A 17,479-nucleotide genomic window follows, 5' to 3' on the forward strand; every position below is an offset into this window, starting at 1 on the left:
GTTGATGTACCCCCTGAAAGATCTCTGCGTACCCCCAAGGGTATGTGTACATCTGGTTGAGAGCCACTGATCTAGACCATCCCTGAGTCCTCATTGAAGGTCAAGGGGTGGACACCTTCTAAGTGACTGCTGGGACAACCTTCACCTCCTCATTGCTGGGAAGCAGTTCACAGCCACATAATCAGAATCATCCAAGCCAGGCAGGAAGTGCCCAGATCCTGCACCCCAGCCTCTTCTGTCTTGCCACACACAGGAGCCATGGTGTAAGGAAGGGACTGGTCCCTGGAGTATGTTCCATGCCATTGACCTCAATAGCATTGAGGCAGAGCTGTTAATTAACCCCATTTACCAGGAGGCGGACACACTCCTGTCTGGGCTGTGATTTTTCAGTCAGGCTCCAGTCCAGCAGGTGATTAATAACCCGGTGCACTCTGGGAAGAGTGCATCTATTATTCAAATTAATGAAATTATAATCAAGAGGTGACAAATTAGCAATTACTCCATGACTGTATATGGAAACTCATTAGCGTGCCAGGCTCTTCCATGGTGCTTGCTAAGCACATGGGCTCCAACTCAGTAGTCAGAGGAGCAGGATGGGGGAAGATGCCTCCTCAGAATAGCTTTGCCTCAGGATGCAATCCCCTCCCCGCAGATCTGTCATCCTGCCAGAACTGGCTTCCGCCCCAAAACCACTCCAGGAACCACGGAGCCCCATTCTCCCCTTATGTCCCACAAAGGGACAATACGCCCCTGATACAATTCCCTCTGCACCCCTCCAGGCCCACAGTCTCTCCTGTGATATCACACCTCACTGTTACAAGGGGAGAGACGGGAACACCCACAGCTGGCCAAGAAGGGAATGAGGGGGATTGTGGGATGGCTGCGGTGTGGCGAGAGAACGAGAGCTCAGATGCAAGGGTGTGACGTTATGCTCCAGTGCTGGGGATAGAAGAGCAGGGGTGAGGGGCTGCTGTAGGGGATGGTGATGGGGAGCAGGTATTCTACAGCAAGGGGGTGATCAAGGGAGCACAGCACTGTTTCATGCGGGAATGCGGCATGGTGCTGGTGTGGTAGGGAGGGCGAGACTCAGGGGTGGAAGGGCTACTGCAAGGTACAGGGTAGGCACTGCAGGGAACTGGTGCCCTTTTCAGAGAAGGCTTTAAATGCAGGGCTCACAGCCCCATTCAGCTCTGCACTGGGGCAGTGGAAAAGGACTATTTGAGGATAACAGAGGATCACAGAGCAGACATGGCTGGAAGACCCTCCTCCATGGGGGATTCCCACCCCAGGCCAGTGTTGCCCCTTCTCAGGTGACTCACCAATGTGCTTCCCGTACATGTGGTAGAAGAAGGAGACGCAGAAGTACTTGGCGGTGATGTTGTATAGGGGGCTGATGAGCCGGGCCTTGTCTCCTGTCACCCGGGGCCGGGAGGCCTCAATGAACATGTAATAACCTACAGACCAAGAGGGAAAGGTGGGGAAAGGCAACGCACTGGGTCTCCCTCCTTGCAAAGCAAAGGAGATGCTGACAACTTAGAACCAACATTTAGGGCAGGTTCTGAACTAACCTAACATGGAGAGAAATGCTGGGAGAAGGAGTCAGCCTTGCTCTTCTCACCCCTGGCTGAGCAGCCTTTGCTTTGAAAGCACCCAGCCATGTTCTTGGCCAGCCGTGCCCTGCTGATCCTGCTCAGGTGTTTTTCACCTCCATTGGAGTGTCCTGAGGAGTGGCAGCAGGACAGTAAACTAGATGGGCCAGCAGTTTGAGCTGGCATAGCAGAGCTCGTGCCTTTCAAATTTGGGGATGGGGCGGGGTGGGGAAGAGAGATTAAGTCCTACCCCTGTCGCACTGGGAACCCCAAATCTGACTGCTTTGTGCAGGAGGAGAACTGGGGAGCGAAATGGATGAGAGAGAGGAAAAAGTGAAACTGATCACTCTAATTTCACTGTGCCCAGTTGAGTGAGAAGCTCCAACAAATTTGCCCTGGGTGGCAAGATCTTTAAATAACAATATCAGAGGGGTTCTTAGAACTGGTCTACGCTACAGACCTATACTGGTATAACTGTCACTCCAGGGTGTGAAAAATCCACACCCCCGAGCAACCCAGTTATACCAACCTAGCCCCCAGTGTAGACAATGCTATGTTAGCAGGAGAGCTTCGCCTGTTGCCATAGCTACCATCTCTCGGCGAGGCGGCTTAGCTAAGCCGAGGGGGGAGCACTCTCCCGTTTGCACAGAGCGTCTTCATTAAAGCGCTACAGCGATACGGTGTTTTAAGTGTAGGCCTCCTCTTAGTAATGCAGGGAAGAAGAACAGCTTTACAATGCAATACAGATTTAGAATCCAGCTGTTTATTTTACCAGTGTCCCTTTCATGCTGGAGAACAATTACAGGACAAGCAATTTACTTGGATGGTAAATGGGTGATTCCCATGTGCTCTTGGTTCAGATATTTGTGCTCATTTCCCTTCCTACGGAAGGAGGAATGTAATACTGCTAGGTTAAAACAGCAGAATATGCTCCCTGCCCATCCAGGGGGCTCCGTCCACATCTGCACTGCACCAGAGACTTGGCAATCAGAGGAGACCACAAAGCAGAGATAAGGAGGCTGTTCCAAAGCAGGGTGCTCAGTACTTACCCTCACCATTCACATTTATAATCCCAGCCTTCGAGGGCTCACCCAAACCGCTTCCAAGTGGATGCAGCACAGAGGAGACTTAGTGGGCTGGTGGCCTCACTGGGTTCCCTCCTTAAGATAACATCTGGTTGGAATCAACTTGGACATTCCTAAGTACTAGAGCAGTTTCCTACTTTCTTCTCCCTCTGTGACTTCAAAACAAGCATCAGATAGGACAAGGGCATTTTGCAGCGGGCAATTAGCTGGTAACAAGCTCTCACTATTCCTTTAAACAAAGTTGTGGGCGTTTTAATTGTATATTTAATGCCAATCAGTAGCATGCAAATTAACCGCCTGCTCCCTGCACCCCATGCAGAGCAGACGTGTGTGCCTGGAAAGCAGATCAGCACTCCATCCTCGGGATCCTGGGAATGGGGGTGGGGGGGCAGGGGGCTGAGGGCTAAGGAGCCCCTGACAAGGGTTTGGCAAGACACAGTTCAGTGGCTCTCCACCCTCACAATACGCACAGAGCTGAGCAACAGGAAAACTGGAAGCCTGCATACCTTCTTGCGTGCCACTGATATCTGTGGGTGGCCCTGTGTTGACAGTGCGCTTGGGGTTCTGAGTCAAGGCATTCTGACGGGTCCAGTCAAAGTTGTCCATCTTGTCTTGCATGAAGCCACAGATCTTCTCGTCCTCAAAGCGGCAGGTGTTATCTGTGGGCAGAAAAGGGGCTGATCAGTTACTGAGCTTCACCACTCCCCAAACCTGCTGGGTTGCCTTTTTCACTTGGGGGGAGTGCGCAAGTCAGTGTCTGTGACTCTGCACTGTAATGCTGCGTCAGGGCAGAAGGAATCCATGTCATCGCAGGGATAGGTGGGCAGGGTACTAACCAGGGAGGAAAGCTTAATCAGCTTAAACACATATAGCTTGGGTAGAGGATGCAATTGTCTACAACAGTGGAATAAGGGTATTAAGACCAAGGAGAAAGGAGAATCAGTAGGTGCTCCACAGGGGAAGAGCTATAGAAGGGTAAAAGGAGCATGTAAGCTAAATATACCAGAAAAGTTTCCTGAAAGCGATATCTGCTAGGTTGTGGAATCATCTCCCAGTAGAAGCCACATCGCCAGGGTATTTGAAACCAGACTGGACCAAACACAAGCAAATGCACCGTAGGGAAGAATCTGAAGCCAGGGCTACTCTAGAAGAGGTTTGCAGACATAGCTATAACAGCAAAGCCCCCTAGTGGAGACACAACTTATATTGGCAAAGAAGTTCCTTTGCTTGTGTAGTTAAACCACTTCCCCGAATGACATAAAAGCTACATCGGCCAAAGGACTCGTTTGCTGATATAAGCTGCATCGACACAGGGGATTTTGCCAGCACAGTTGTGTTGGTTGGAGAATGATTTTTTCTCGTCACTCTGTTATGGCAGCAAATCTTTGTAGAGTAGATCTGGTGTGAAACAAGCTATACAAGCAAAAGCACTTTTATGCTAATGTAACTGCCTGGCCACTTTTGCTGGTACAGAAATGTTTTTTTAAAAAGTCACCCTCCTCCCGCAACGAACAATACTACTCCGCAAAAGCTTCTAGCGTAGACCTGACGTTACATTGGTTCCCACAGAGTGGACCAAATGGGACCTGACAAGGCTTCGCCACCTTTAACTTTTATGATAAAGGACTAGTCCTAGGTCAAGGAGATCAAGGCCCATCCACTGACGTTGGATGCCTGCACTGGGATTCTGTTGAAGCCAATGGGAGCTGTATGTAGGAAAGAAATAGAGCAGAAATAGAACAGGGTCCAGTGATGGCAGTTGAAATGATTAGAGGCTGGAGAGAGAGATCCATAGGTCAGGAAATTGGATAAGACTGCGACTGCTCAGTTTAGAGAGGAAGCGAATTGGAGGGAACACAAGTGAGCTATAAAAACTAGTGAATGATGCAGCAAAGGTAAATCAGGATTGTGACCCTGACAGACCAGGTGCCAGCTCATGCCAAGGTCCCCATGTTTCCACTGAACACTGACAAATACATTGCTAGAATCAGTCTGCCTCACCTGTGTCTTAGTATTGTTAAAATAGGCATTAGAATTAGAAGGATGTGTTTAGTGTTTCAACATGATCTCACTTACAACATCATTAGCCCATATTGCAAGGTAATATTTGAGCATTTGCATTGTAAGCCTCTGTAACTGTGTAAATACCAGACAGGACAGAGACATAAACTAGTGTGAAACACAAGCATCCAACAGAAGCTGTTATGTCCTGACTGACAAGGAAGGCCCATCAACATCAGAAGGACTAGAGTGGACCATTAAAGAGGACAAAAGACTTTGTTGTTTACTCTCCCCTGCCCACCCCATGAAGATGAGTCACGCAAGTGAATTCCTCTCATGAGCTGAGTTTGCAGCTCAAAGCAGATAGGGGTGGGGGAAAGGGAATAAAACCCCCTAACAAGGAGGAATGATGTCTCTGCTGCTTCGACTCGGGGGGAGGGGGAGAAGGTTTCTAGGCATAAGCAAGGGATCCCCAGCTGCTTAGCTTCGGTTAGACCTAAAGGACATATAGAATTTGCTTATTATAGAAGCTTCTATTACCTTTTGAATTTTAAGATTGTAACTCATTTGTGTATGTATGTTCACCTGCTTTAATCTTGTAAATAACTCATTTCCTTTCCCTAGTTAATAAATCTTTAGATAGTTTAGTATAGGATCGGCTACAAACATTGTCTCTGGTATGCGAGCTGAAGTGCAGCTGACCTGGAGTAAGTGACTGATTCTTTGGGACTGTGAGTAACCTGAATATTCCTGTGATTCATGGTGTATCTATCACAAGGGCAGGCTTACCTGGAGTACCGAAGGGGACTGTTTGGGACTCCAGGTAAAGTTATAGCACCTGAGGTGTTTACGCTTGATAATTGGCTGGTGAAATCGAAGAATAGCACTCACAGCCAATGGGGCGTTTGTGCCCTGGTTCTTAACAGTGCCCTGAGCTACTGCAGGAGAGCTCCTCTCTACAAGGGGCACCCAATGAAATTGGGAAGCAACACGTTTAAAAGGAGAAACTGACAGGGGCTAGCAATCCTCCTGCTCTGGGACACAAGCTGAGCACTAAGCACCAGCAACACATTTCCCCTGTGGGTATGTAAATGAGAATTGTGCTCTGACATCAGTTCCTATGTTTCCAAATTCCTGTATCCCCAGCAAGTGTGATTCCAGATGTGGCTCGCTTCAGGAACTGGCTGGGAGAGAGCCTGGGGTCGTGTGGATTTCAGTGGCTCAGTCAGTGTCTCCGGAGACCTTATCTAGAGTATAGAACTTGGGGCTCTAAATTGTTGTCCCCTCTTTCTACTGTATGCCTGTCTCTCCTTGATGGCACATCACTATGGGGACTGGATAGCACCCACCTTGTTAGACTTGGGAGGGTTAAAAGGAAGAAAAATTGACCTCTTCTGAGATCCACTGGGATCCATACACGGTCCTTACTACCACCTGAGCCATATGCTCCGTCCATTGAGGGACTCAACCACAGTGGTTCACTGACCAGGGCAGCTGGGTTTTGCTGCTGAATGCAGGCCCCTGGAGCTCAGCAGGAAACTGCCGAATGCAGTCATAGGGAGCTCGGCTGCCCATTTAACTCCTGATTAACCCTGGCTAAGTGTTCTCCGTTCAGTCCATTCATTTCTAATTAGCATCCTAATCCAAATTAGCTATTGCTTTGTAGTGCTGAGCACAGGGGGCTGCTCTGCAGCTGAAGCTGGAAGAGGAGGAGGGAGAAGTGGGGACTGGACCTGGCAAGAGCCTGGGAGATTGGAGGCATGGGGATCACTGTCATATGTTCTCCATGGCTGGTTTATCTTCAGCTCCAAAAGGCAGGGGAAGAAGCGAGACAGCCGCTGCTTCGTGTCTTTTCCAGGGGGTTATGTGAATAAGATGGCTGAGATCCAGACCTGCTGTGCTGCTGGATGCGCTGAGACCTTCAGATCACGACAGAGGAGGCTGGTACCCACCAGTATCCAATGTGCTTAGGTTGTACCAACATGCCTGGCTTCACCTCCAGCAGGCCCAGCTCCCAAACCAGCACAATCAGCCCTGCCAGAGTGAACTACTTGCCATGGTTTAGCCCCTGGGTAATCCCAACTACAGTTCACGGGTTGCTGGTTGTGGTTCGCTGAATGCAAGGTGTGCTCATTTGTGTGTCATTACCCAAAACATACTTCCCACTCAGAGTGACTGAGCACGCAGGCTGGTGTGTGACACAGTGAAAACATGGAAAGGAACAGCATCTGAATTGTGGGGACACCCTTAAGGGCTTGGGGGTGCTGGTGAGGACTCAGCTCCATGTCCACCTGTGCCTTGTGGCTGTCTGGACACAGAGTTCGCTTTACAACGGCATTGCCCTACACGGTGACATCCACTGAAGTTACATCTTTGTAAATGACTGTGTCAAGGAACAGCTCCATGAAAAGGCACATTGGCAGGGGCAGGGCATGCTAGGAGATTGGGAAGCCTGTCCTAGGAACGGGCAGAGCAATTCTGTCTCTGGGGTGACAGGCTGTACTTTTCACCAGCGCAAAATTCACTGAACTTGAACACGGGGACCCTCCCCCCCAAAAAACCCCTCAAGATGGCAGAGGGGTGGGAGGAGAGAACAGAAAGGCAGATACTGAACTGTGACTTGTCAGGGCCCAGGGAACACTCAAGACCAGGTGCGGCTAGTACAAATGTATGTGGAGTCATCTTTCTGGGTGGCTCTTAGCGCTAGCTGGGCCTCTGATGGTGAACAACAGGGCGTGCCCAGGAGCCTGTGAGACCAGGGTCGATGGTGAGGAGGGACAGAATTGCTGTGAAAACAGCCACGTGAATGGAGACCCTGTGAGATGAAGCCCCTCACAGAATGGGACAGAAAACTTGAGCAGTTAACATTAGAAACCACTATTACTGTTCCACAGGGGACCACCTGCCACAGCCCAAGACATAGATTCCTGGGCATGAAACAGAACTATGGCCTGTAACTCCTTTAATATTAAAATACCCCCAGGCTGGAATCCCTTCCCCTTCACTGAAATGTACCCAATTCTCAGGTTCAAGGAAGCACCTCTCACACCAGGGCAGGAAGTGAAGAACCATCCCAGAGCCAATAGACACCAGAACCTGACAATGCTTGTGAGGCATGCACACACAGGCTGCTGAGAATCTGTGGTGGGGACCTTAATATGTGTAATGCTTTGCCAGTCTCTAGCACTTCTCACCTGAGGCTCTTAAAGCATTTTTCAAATATTAACGAACTAGGCCTTTCAGTCCCTCTCTGAGGTAGGGAAATATAATGATCTCCATGTTATGATTGGAGAAACCAAGGTGCAAATATAGGATGGGACTCATCCAAGGTTACAGACAGAGAGAGGCAGAGCTGAAAATAGGACCCAGGAGTCCTGACTCCTAGTCCTGTGCTTTAAAATAGAAGACCATGCTTCCACTCCATCCAAGCCAAACAGCAAAACCAAGCAACCTCTGAAGAGGTCAACATTTCTCTGGGCTCTGAGACAGTTCTCTGAAAACATCTACTCCATGGGCAGCAAGAGTCAAAAAAGCTAATGGAATGTTAGGAACCATTAGGAAAGGGACAGATAATAAGACAGAAAATAATACCAAAATGCCACAAAATAAATCCACATCTTCAATACAGTGTGCAGTTCTGGTCACCCCGTCTCAAAAAGGATATAGTAGAAGTGGTTTGATGGCTAAGACATGGAACTGTCTGGAGCTGGGTTCTATCCTCACTCTACCACTGACTTCCTGTGTGACTATAGACAAGTCACTTCCCCTCGGTGTGGCAGTTTCCCCAGCTGTACAGTGAGGACAGTGATGCTTAATCGCCTTTTGTAAAGTGCTTTGGGATGCCAGGATGAAGAGCACTATATAAGAGTGTTCAGTATTATTAGACCCATAATGCATTCCACTTAAGGATCTCAAAGTGCTTTATAAACATTCATTCAGTGAGCTTCAGAACACCCCGGGGAGATACGTAACCATTATCTCCATATTACAGGTGGGCAAATTAAGACCGAGCACGATGTACAGCCTGATTTGCACTCATTGCACAAAGAGCCAATGACAGAGCAGGGAATAGAAACAGGAGTCTCCAACTTCAGTCTAGTGCTCGAGCCACTAGGCACACATACTCCTTTCCCAAGGCTGGGCATAGAACTCGAGAAATCTGAATCTCAGACCCATGCTCTAACCACTCAACTCATTTCTTACTCCCGCACATTCACAGTGTGGGAGGAGGTTCAACTTTCTCCAGAGCATCTGCCATTGGCCATTGTCCGAGGCAGGGCTAGAAGCACTAAGTGTAAACAATGGCCTGGATGAATCAATCTCCTTAGGTCTATTCAGGCATGGTAAATCCTATGGGCTAATCACCCTTTATTGCGTGCAATAGATGACAGATCGCATTAGCACAAAGTGCATTGAGACTGGAACACTGCTCCTGCTCAGGAAGGGGATGACCTGTGGCAGAGAAAACAATAATCTCTTATATTTCACTAGGAATAATTTCCAAGGATGTCAGAATGCTGGACTGGACATACGAAGAAATCAGTTCACCAAACACTTCTGGAGTGGAACATGGCAGCTGTTTGACTGCACACACAAGCTCTGCACAAGAGTAAGAAGAGTTTAGAATAGGAAGTGAAGATTGTAATCAACTGAACCAGCAGGAGGAGTTCTGGGAGAAAGAACAGACTCACCCGAGCTAGAATTTGGCCCTGGGTTAACACTCTTAGTCTTACAGTAAGTGCCAAGAGATCTTTACTGACCACAGGGAGTTAGGGATCCAGTAAAAACAACAGAAGGTATCACTTAACTTCTTAGAGTTGGATATATTTTTATTGGTTATGGTCACTCCTGTCTCTAACCTCAAAGTGCATGAAACTTAAGTATCCCTTCCCCTCCCTTTGGATCGCTTATACTGTATAACCCCAGCACCTGTAACCATGCCACATGCATGCATGGCCCAACATCATTAACATCTTATTAGGCCAGAAGAGAACATGCATGAAGAAATAATTATATTAAGTGACACTCCAAGTCTGTACATTAATCACCATTATGTGTGCCCTAGATCAGGCTGCTGTGGGCATTAATCATCTCATCTTTGCCTTTTGCTCCAGACAGCTGGGTATTCGGGAGGGAATTCAAAGTGGAAGGAAGGAGAGTTAAGGGCAAAGAGGCACACTCTGCTGATCTGTGGAGCCAGCAGCTCCAAAGGGTGGGGTACCATTCTGGTTATCATCTTTGCAGCATGGACACAAAGCTAGCAGCCTTTGTGACCATATTTCGCTGGTCAGCAGGTCTGAAGAGAAGGGGTGTTGTTATAAAGTGGGGATGGCCAAACCAACGACAATGCAGTTGTTCTCACATTTTTCATGCGGTGGGCAGGACCCACAAGGAGCAGCATATAGCTCCCAGCATTCAGTGCAGCTTGCCTCAAGATGGAGCACACCATGTGGGACCTGCGACTGTTCTCCTGTATTGAAATATAAGGGGGGCTGTAACCGTACCCATTTGCATCAGGTCTGTTTTAGTCTTGTGGCCCTTGTCAAGCAGCCAAAATGGCAGATTTTGGAGGCCCCACTTCTCAAGTGCTCAAGGACATGGTCACTCTTGAGATAGAGGTCCCCACAGGATTTCCCGAGAGCTATGTGTACATGAAAAGAAGTGGCAGAAGGAAAGATTTCCCCCATTCACTGAGATGGGATCTCTCTCCAGGCCAGGTGCAGAAGGGAACGTGTTCTGGATGCACAGAATACAGGACCCTGGCAATTTGTTTAATGTTTCTCAGTGCGTCTTCACCAGAGACGGCAAGCAGCTGGGAGAAGGGGCAAAGCTGCAGCCCTCACTCAAGAGACGTGGGAATTGGAAGCACACGAGACACTTGAGGTGCCACGCTGCAGCGTGTGGGAAGGGACATGCTAGTAGGAGGGAAGTCCCAGAATCATACGAATTACAGACAGAAAAGCCTCATGACTAGATAGGAAGCTATTGCCCCTAGCTAGGGCAGAACCTTTTCCTACAGAAAACTCCCTAGCGCAGGGGCTCAAAAACCTCTTCAGAGTGTGGACCACACCTTGTTTCATTCATTTCATTTCATTTCATTCCATTCAATTTGGCAGCTAGAAACAGGAGGAGGAGCCACCACTACGGGACCAGCCTGCTCTCTGTGGACCACCAGTCAGTGCTCTGTCAACCTGGGAACTTCTCCCCAATTTACCTTGCCAAGTTCCCTGTGATTCAGCCAGTGGGGCATCCCCTCCTCCACCCGGAGGAGATGATTCCACCACTAGTTCTAACTTTCTGGGACCACCCTAAACAATTCTCTCTCAAGAAATCTGGGCACCGTCCTATTCCTGTTAATTATCCAGAGATGCTGAGGACTTTCAGCTCAAAGTCAACGGGAACTATGGGTGCTCAGTACCTAAGAAAAATCAGGCCCTGCAGCCAGCTCTTAAAGCTTTGGGCTGGAAGTGTATCCCCCAGAGGGCATAACTGGAAGAGCAATTGCTGGGCAAAAGAACAATGCTGGGAAAGGAGAATAAGGAACGGGGGTGTGGGTGTTTGCAAGGGAAGAAGATCCATGCTGGAAAAAACATTCTCCAACATCCCGCAGGGGTATCAGGCAGCTCCCTTCCCAATTCAGACCAGACGGGTTATTCCGAAAAAGCCAGACATTGTTGGGACAATGCCGAGTTGCTGATGCCCCTCTTGATAGGAGCATGTTGCTAAAGTTAGGAGAGTTGTGTTGGAGGTCATATGTACAGCAGGTGTAAGTGGGATGTGTTTCTTTGCCGTATTTCTCCTGTCGACACGAAGGGTTACAACAAAGAGCACTTGTTGGTGGAGGAAATTTTCAGTGCTTGTAAATTTCATGCTGTTTTAGGGGAAGGGAACTGGCAAAGCCACCTGTGCCACACAGCACCCCAGGCATGGCTGCAACCTCCCCATTCTTTCTGGCAAGTCTGGTAGTTGCCCATGGCTGCCCCAGCAGGTATTGCTTAGTATAGTCAAAAATAAAACTGGAGGCCTCGTTGCTTACCTGCCGGGTTGGGATAGTTAATCGCTGGGAAAGGAAACAGAAAACAAGAGGGTTTAGAACAGCATGTGTTTCCCCAAGGGAAAAAAAAAATCAAAACTGAGAAATGTGACTAATGCCCAAAGCACCCACAGCCCCTAAGCTGCAAATGAGAGAATCCCTGTGTTTGGGACACACCAAGGTCCTGAGTTTGTGGGTTCACAGTTCTATTTTCAAAATGCAGACAGAACCACAGATGCAAAACTTTTGTTCAGCGCAACATTGCTTAACACCCAGTGGAAAACTAAGGTAGCTCTTAGAATAGGGTCTGCCACCCTGCAGGAAATCAATAGGGCCTAGTTGCTGGTGTGCAACTAAAGGGGACTGGAATCCCTAGGGAAACCAAGGCACATTAGTACCCCGTGGGAATGGAAAGTTGTGCAAAATCACATGGAATTGAAATAGGTGGGTTTTGCATGCTGAACTGATGGAGCCCAAACTCCTGAGTGAAACTGAGAGGGCAACTATCTGACAGCATATCAAAGCAGCTTGGTGTCCTGCAGGAATGTGGTGTGGGAGCGGAGTGTATGTCCAGTGATCCGCAGGATCAGGGAGAGGGCCCTGCGCTCCACAGGAGTTAGAACACAGCTACAACACATTGGCTTAGCTACGAAAAGAGTTGTGGAAGAAACTGCTCCAAGGCCCCCCCAGATCCTCTCTCCTTTGTGGTCAGTCCGGCTACAACACAATGCCCATGGCTTGTGCCCTAACATGAACGGAGGAGCCTAATATCATCCACCAGTAAAGGGGCCATGTAGCCTGACTGGGAACGGGCTGGAAGTCAAAGAACATAACATTATGTAAAATGAATTTGGCTCCCTACCCCAAGTCTTTGCATGGGGTCCCATGGTGAGGAAGGCTGCAGAGCCATGGTCAAAGGGCATCGATGGCACTGCGTCACCACAACACTGCATCACCCTGAGACTCCCTCCCGTAATCATAACCCAACAACCCGATGCTGAAAAGGATCCTGCCCCTGCTCTGTTGGGTGGGATGTAGGGGGAAGATACCTACGTTCCATGTATCGGATGATGCGGGCAGCCATATCACCAGCCCCAAAATCGGTGATGGGCGTCAGGCGAACCTCATAGCTTTGGGGAACCTTCAGGTTGCGCAGGATGTGCTCCAGCAGCAGGCCTTTCTCCATCTTCTTCACAGGAATTAACGTTTGGACAGTGTTCCTCTGATTCAGCTGCAAGGAAAAAAATTAGAGCCCAAGGAATCAATGTTAGTGTCCTGCAAATGAGAGTCTGAAAGGCTCTGTGGGCCATCCAGCCCAGGCCTCCGTTCCCTCACAGTCAAGGCCCTGTGTAATCCACGGCCATAAAATTGGCTGTAGAAGTCACTTCTTGCCACCGAACTGTGCTCCAGAATCTCAGCTTTCATTTAAAAGAAAAGAAACTTCTAGCCCTTACAGGTGGGAAGATAACCTCAAAAATGCGACAGAAAACCTGAAACACTGGTTCTGAGGAGAATTGCCCCATTTTTCTCAGTCAGGGCCCATGGGCTCCATAACTCCATGCGCATGGAATATGGCCTTTCCACAACGTAGCACAGAACTCAGCATTTTTGCTGCACATTCCATTAAATTGCTGCAGCCAGGCGCACCGGGCATCAGTTCCCGTGAGCATATCTACTGGACAAGCAGTACAGGTCAGCTGTTCAAGCCCCACACCCTGGGTTTGAAATAAGAGTTTCCCTTTTCCCCTCCATAAAGGAGGAAGAAGTTGTACAGACATGTAGGAAAATGAAAAAGGAGAAAGCACCTGGACCAGATGAAGTCTGGATGTGCTGAAGTCACTGGGAAGGGACGGCATCAAGGATTTTACAAGTCCGTTCCATGATATTCTTAAGAAAAAGAAAATGCTGAATGAATGATGTAAAACCTTTGTGGTGCTCATGTTTAAAAAGAAAGGAGATATTACACTGTGTGTTAATTATCGCCCACTTAAGTGGACGTCACCTGCTATGAAGGTGTGGGAGACGATTACTGAAAAGTATCCATGAGGAAGAGTTGAAATTTGGAAGGGTCAGCACGGCTTTATGATGGAAAGGAGCATAGTTGATGCCATATTTGCTTTATGGATCGCCATGGAGAAGGTCAGAGTAAAGAGACGGCAACTGGGCCTGGTCTGTGTGGACTTGGAGAAGGGGTATGGTCGTACTCTAAAAGAATTAGTTTGTGATGGAGAGGTGTACTGGAAGGATATGTCCATCTTATCCAGGATACGTATGATGGAGCGAGTACTGTAGTCAAAAACCAAATGGGGCGACGGGAGAGAATTTCCAGTAAATGTTGGCCTGCACCAGGGTCTGCGCTGAGTCCGTTTTTGTTTGCAGCTCTCCTGGATGTGATAAGTGAGAATCCCGGAAGGGAACTGCCTTGAAAAATGCGATTCGCGGATAACTTAGTGATATGTGCAGAAGACTATGAGACCCTGCAAACCAACACTTAACAGTGACAATACAGTTTTCAGTAGGCAGGACTTAGTGTGAGCATTGGTAAGGCTGAGGAAGGAGGACCTACCATAAAGGATAGCACAGGCAGAGAGCTTAGAAGAGTGGAAGAACTGAAATAGCTAGGATCAATGGTTGTGGACAAGGGCGTTCTCCTGAGTGATGTCTGGCATCGTACCAAAGCTGCTTGGTGCAAATGCAGGAGCTGACCCCAGTTCTCAGTGATACAAAGATACCAGTAAAGTTAAGAGGCAGAGTGTACAAAACTGTAATTCGACCCATTTGAATGCATGGAACAGAGACCTGGCCAGCCACAAGACATGAAATCAGTGTGCTCTCAACCATGGAAATGAAGATGTTGAGACGGTCAAATAGTTGGATGCTCTGTGATATGAAATGAAATAAGGTTGGGAGGGGTCTAATCCAGGTTGGCCCAACTGAAGACAAGTTGGGTGAGGCTAGGCTGCGTTGGTATGGACAGGTCCAGCAGAGACCTGAGAGTCATATTGGTAGGATGGTTCCTGCAATGATCATGGTTGGGAGACTAAATCAGGCTGCCTAGATAACATCATGATGCCTGAAGGCAGCCCAGAGTGCTGGGACCTGTGGAGAAATGAGCAACAAAATCCATTGTCAAAAATGCCTGTTGCTGAAAACGATCCCTGGTGAATGATCTATCATATGAGTGTTTTAAATGATGACTCATAGCGGTGTGTGCTTGGGTGTCAGAGGGGTGGGAATGGAGTGTATTTCATGGAAATACATTAAATTCACTAACGTTGCTGAGCAATGTAGGGATTCTTGATGCAGAATTTAGGGGGGCCCTTGGCCACAACATTTGGTCCCACTGTGCTGCAGAGAACATGGGGCCCTGCTTATAGTCTCTTCAACACTGCCTTGCCCAGTCCGGTGTTCAACGTCCCAAGCAACGGGGCTTCCTCCACTTCCTTTGATTGACTATCCCACAACCTGATATTCAGCCTACCTGTTCAGCTTTAATTTTGAATTGATTCGACTGGAATAGCAGAGGGGTGGAGGTGGGTAGGATAGGCTGGGGCCGAAATACATGGGCAAAGTTGTGTGTGCGGCACCCAGACTTGGAAGGTCAGGGGAGAGAATGGGGAGCCATAGGTCAGGATTGAGGGGCAGGACAAGATTAACACATAGGCAAATGAGGCACATGCTTAAGGCCCCGATGTGGGTTTGCCCCGATGTGGGTTTGCCCCTGACCTGAAAGAACTTCACATACTTGAGTTAATGGTATAGCGAGCTGGAACACAGCGTCACGCCACCACTCAAATTTGGCCCGGACGTTCCTCCACCATGACAAGGGGTTAACCAGGCCAAAGCTGAGCGGCACTGTGACCCCGTGCTTCAGGCTGCAACGCCGCTCACTCGAATAAGTGAAGTTCTTTCAGCGTGCGCACAAATCGGCCCCAGTGGCTGGGCTGGCAGAGGAAGTCCTAACACCCAGCTGAGCCACACTGTGCCACGCCCAACAGAGCCAAGGGCACTGAGTAAACAAACTGCTCTTTCTCCAACACGGTAGGGGCCCAGAAGTGAATGTTTGCCTAGGCCTCAGGAATGGGTTACTCTGGCCTTGGTGAGGGGCCGCAGCAGAGCTGTGTGTCTAGGATCCAGCACTGGGGGCTGCTGGTGAGGACTGCAGTGCAGTAGCATAGCTGTTGGAAGAGAAGGCCTACACACTCTCTTCTCTATCAGGTTCCAGCCCCTCACCGACAGACACTGAATGCACTCATAGAATTCAAAATAGTGGCTACCACCACAGTGTCCTTATGCCAGAGCCCGGTGCACTCCTGGGGTAGCTAAGACCTAGTTCCTTCACCCCAGGTTGTTTGGCCACAGCTCCCAAATGAACATTTGGAAGACTGGTCATTGCATAATCCTGCTCAGCTGCTGGAATTGTTGCAGGTACAAGCCCCGTTTTGATTCCCTCATGTGTAAGGCTCCTCTTGTGTAAGAGGCAGGACCGGGGTAGCCTCTCTTGGAATAGAGCGTGACCTGGATGCTGTCAGGATCCATTTTGCATTAGTAGTGGCGCATCTGCACACGAGCACATTGGGGGCTGATCTAGCTGGCATCCCTACAGCTCAGCCCGCCCAGCTGTCAGCACCTCTCCCGTGTGCTCTGCCAGGCTGGAGAGTACCCAGCTCCCAGTGGCAGTGACCCCACATGCGCTGGCTAGTGCCACACCAGCAACTCCATGGAAGCAATGGCAGCTCATGAGCCAGAGGCAGGGGGATGTATGATGCCAAAATGGAAAGATAAATACAGTCCTGAGTTGGGGCTCTTTGATAGGGGGAGCCTGATCCAAAGGCTAGGGCCAACTCCTCCTTTAAGGCTGTTGTGTTCACCTGCCTCAGTCCCTGGGCAGACACAGCCAGCCAGGAGAAGGTGGTCAGGAGCCAGGGATCATTTCCCTGTTCTAGCCATTCCCTTTAGTAGAGAAACAAAATAGAGAAGCCAAAAGACATGAAAACACCAGGGCACTTTGGCTGGTCAGGGGGTGGGAGCGGGGTGGTCTGAACTGCATGGCTCTCTACTGGGTTGGGCATTGACTTGCAGTAGAGCCCACCCCCTACTAAATCAGCACTACTTCCTGCAGCACCCAGGCTGTCCTTCAAGGGTTCCTATCCAAGGCAGAACTGGTCTGGCCTTGCTCAGTTTGTGAGGCCTGGTGCGATCAAAGCACAGTGGATGTCAGCCGGTGACATCTGGGGTGTTTGGAGATCTTAGCTTTTCCCTAGACATGAGAGGGAGGGGAGGAAAAGAGCGCACAGGGGCCTGCTTGCTTTACTCAGTTGTTTGAAATGCACTTAAAAATACTTTCTCTTTCCCCACACTGCCCCACCAACATTCCCTTAGCCTGGAGAAGCCCTTGCCAGGGGTGCTGGAACAATTTGTATAGTGGGGGTGCTGAGAGCCATTGAACCAAAGTGTAAACCCTGTATAGGATGAAAACTGTTTCAAGCCAGGGATTGCAGCAGCCCTCCCAGCATCCATAGTTCCAACTCCTATGGCCCTCGCTAGGCGTGAGAGGGAAACTCACTCTCCATGGCCCATTCAGACTTTGGTTCCTCTGCTGAGACTGTCCACAGTGGGGCTAACAAGTGCCAATATGTGGCGGTAGTTCTCAGGCTGTGGACCCCTGTTCCTTGGGAACTGGGCTGACCCAGCAGCAGGGTCCTATAGTCTTTTAATAGAATACCCTAGACATCTACAGAATGCTTCAAAATTCCTACAGCCAGGAGGTC

The 17,479-nt window shown here is 49.2% G+C and overlaps 1 protein-coding gene across 6 annotated transcripts in view; it reads right to left on the reverse strand.

Moving 5' to 3' along the window:
* MDGA1 (MAM domain containing glycosylphosphatidylinositol anchor 1) overlaps positions 1-17,479 on the reverse strand; it is a 190,739-nt gene that overhangs the window by 25,858 nt on the left and 147,402 nt on the right. For 4 of the 6 annotated variants that reach the window (XM_048843497.2, XM_048843494.2, XM_048843493.2 and 1 more), the window contains exons 11-14: positions 12,762-12,939; positions 11,712-11,735; positions 3,181-3,333; positions 1,320-1,454 (exon numbers count right to left, since the gene is read on the reverse strand). In XM_048843497.2, the coding sequence (XP_048699454.1) occupies positions 1,320-1,454; positions 3,181-3,333; positions 11,712-11,735; positions 12,762-12,939 (490 nt within the window). The remainder of the gene's footprint in view (positions 1-1,319; positions 1,455-3,180; positions 3,334-11,711; positions 11,736-12,761; positions 12,940-17,479) is intronic. The other 2 variants (XM_048843495.2, XM_048843496.2) reach the window with 2 other exon arrangements.

This window comes from Caretta caretta, chromosome 3 (assembly GCF_965140235.1).
Source record: "Caretta caretta isolate rCarCar2 chromosome 3, rCarCar1.hap1, whole genome shotgun sequence".
Lineage (NCBI taxonomy): Eukaryota > Metazoa > Chordata > Testudines > Cheloniidae > Caretta > Caretta caretta.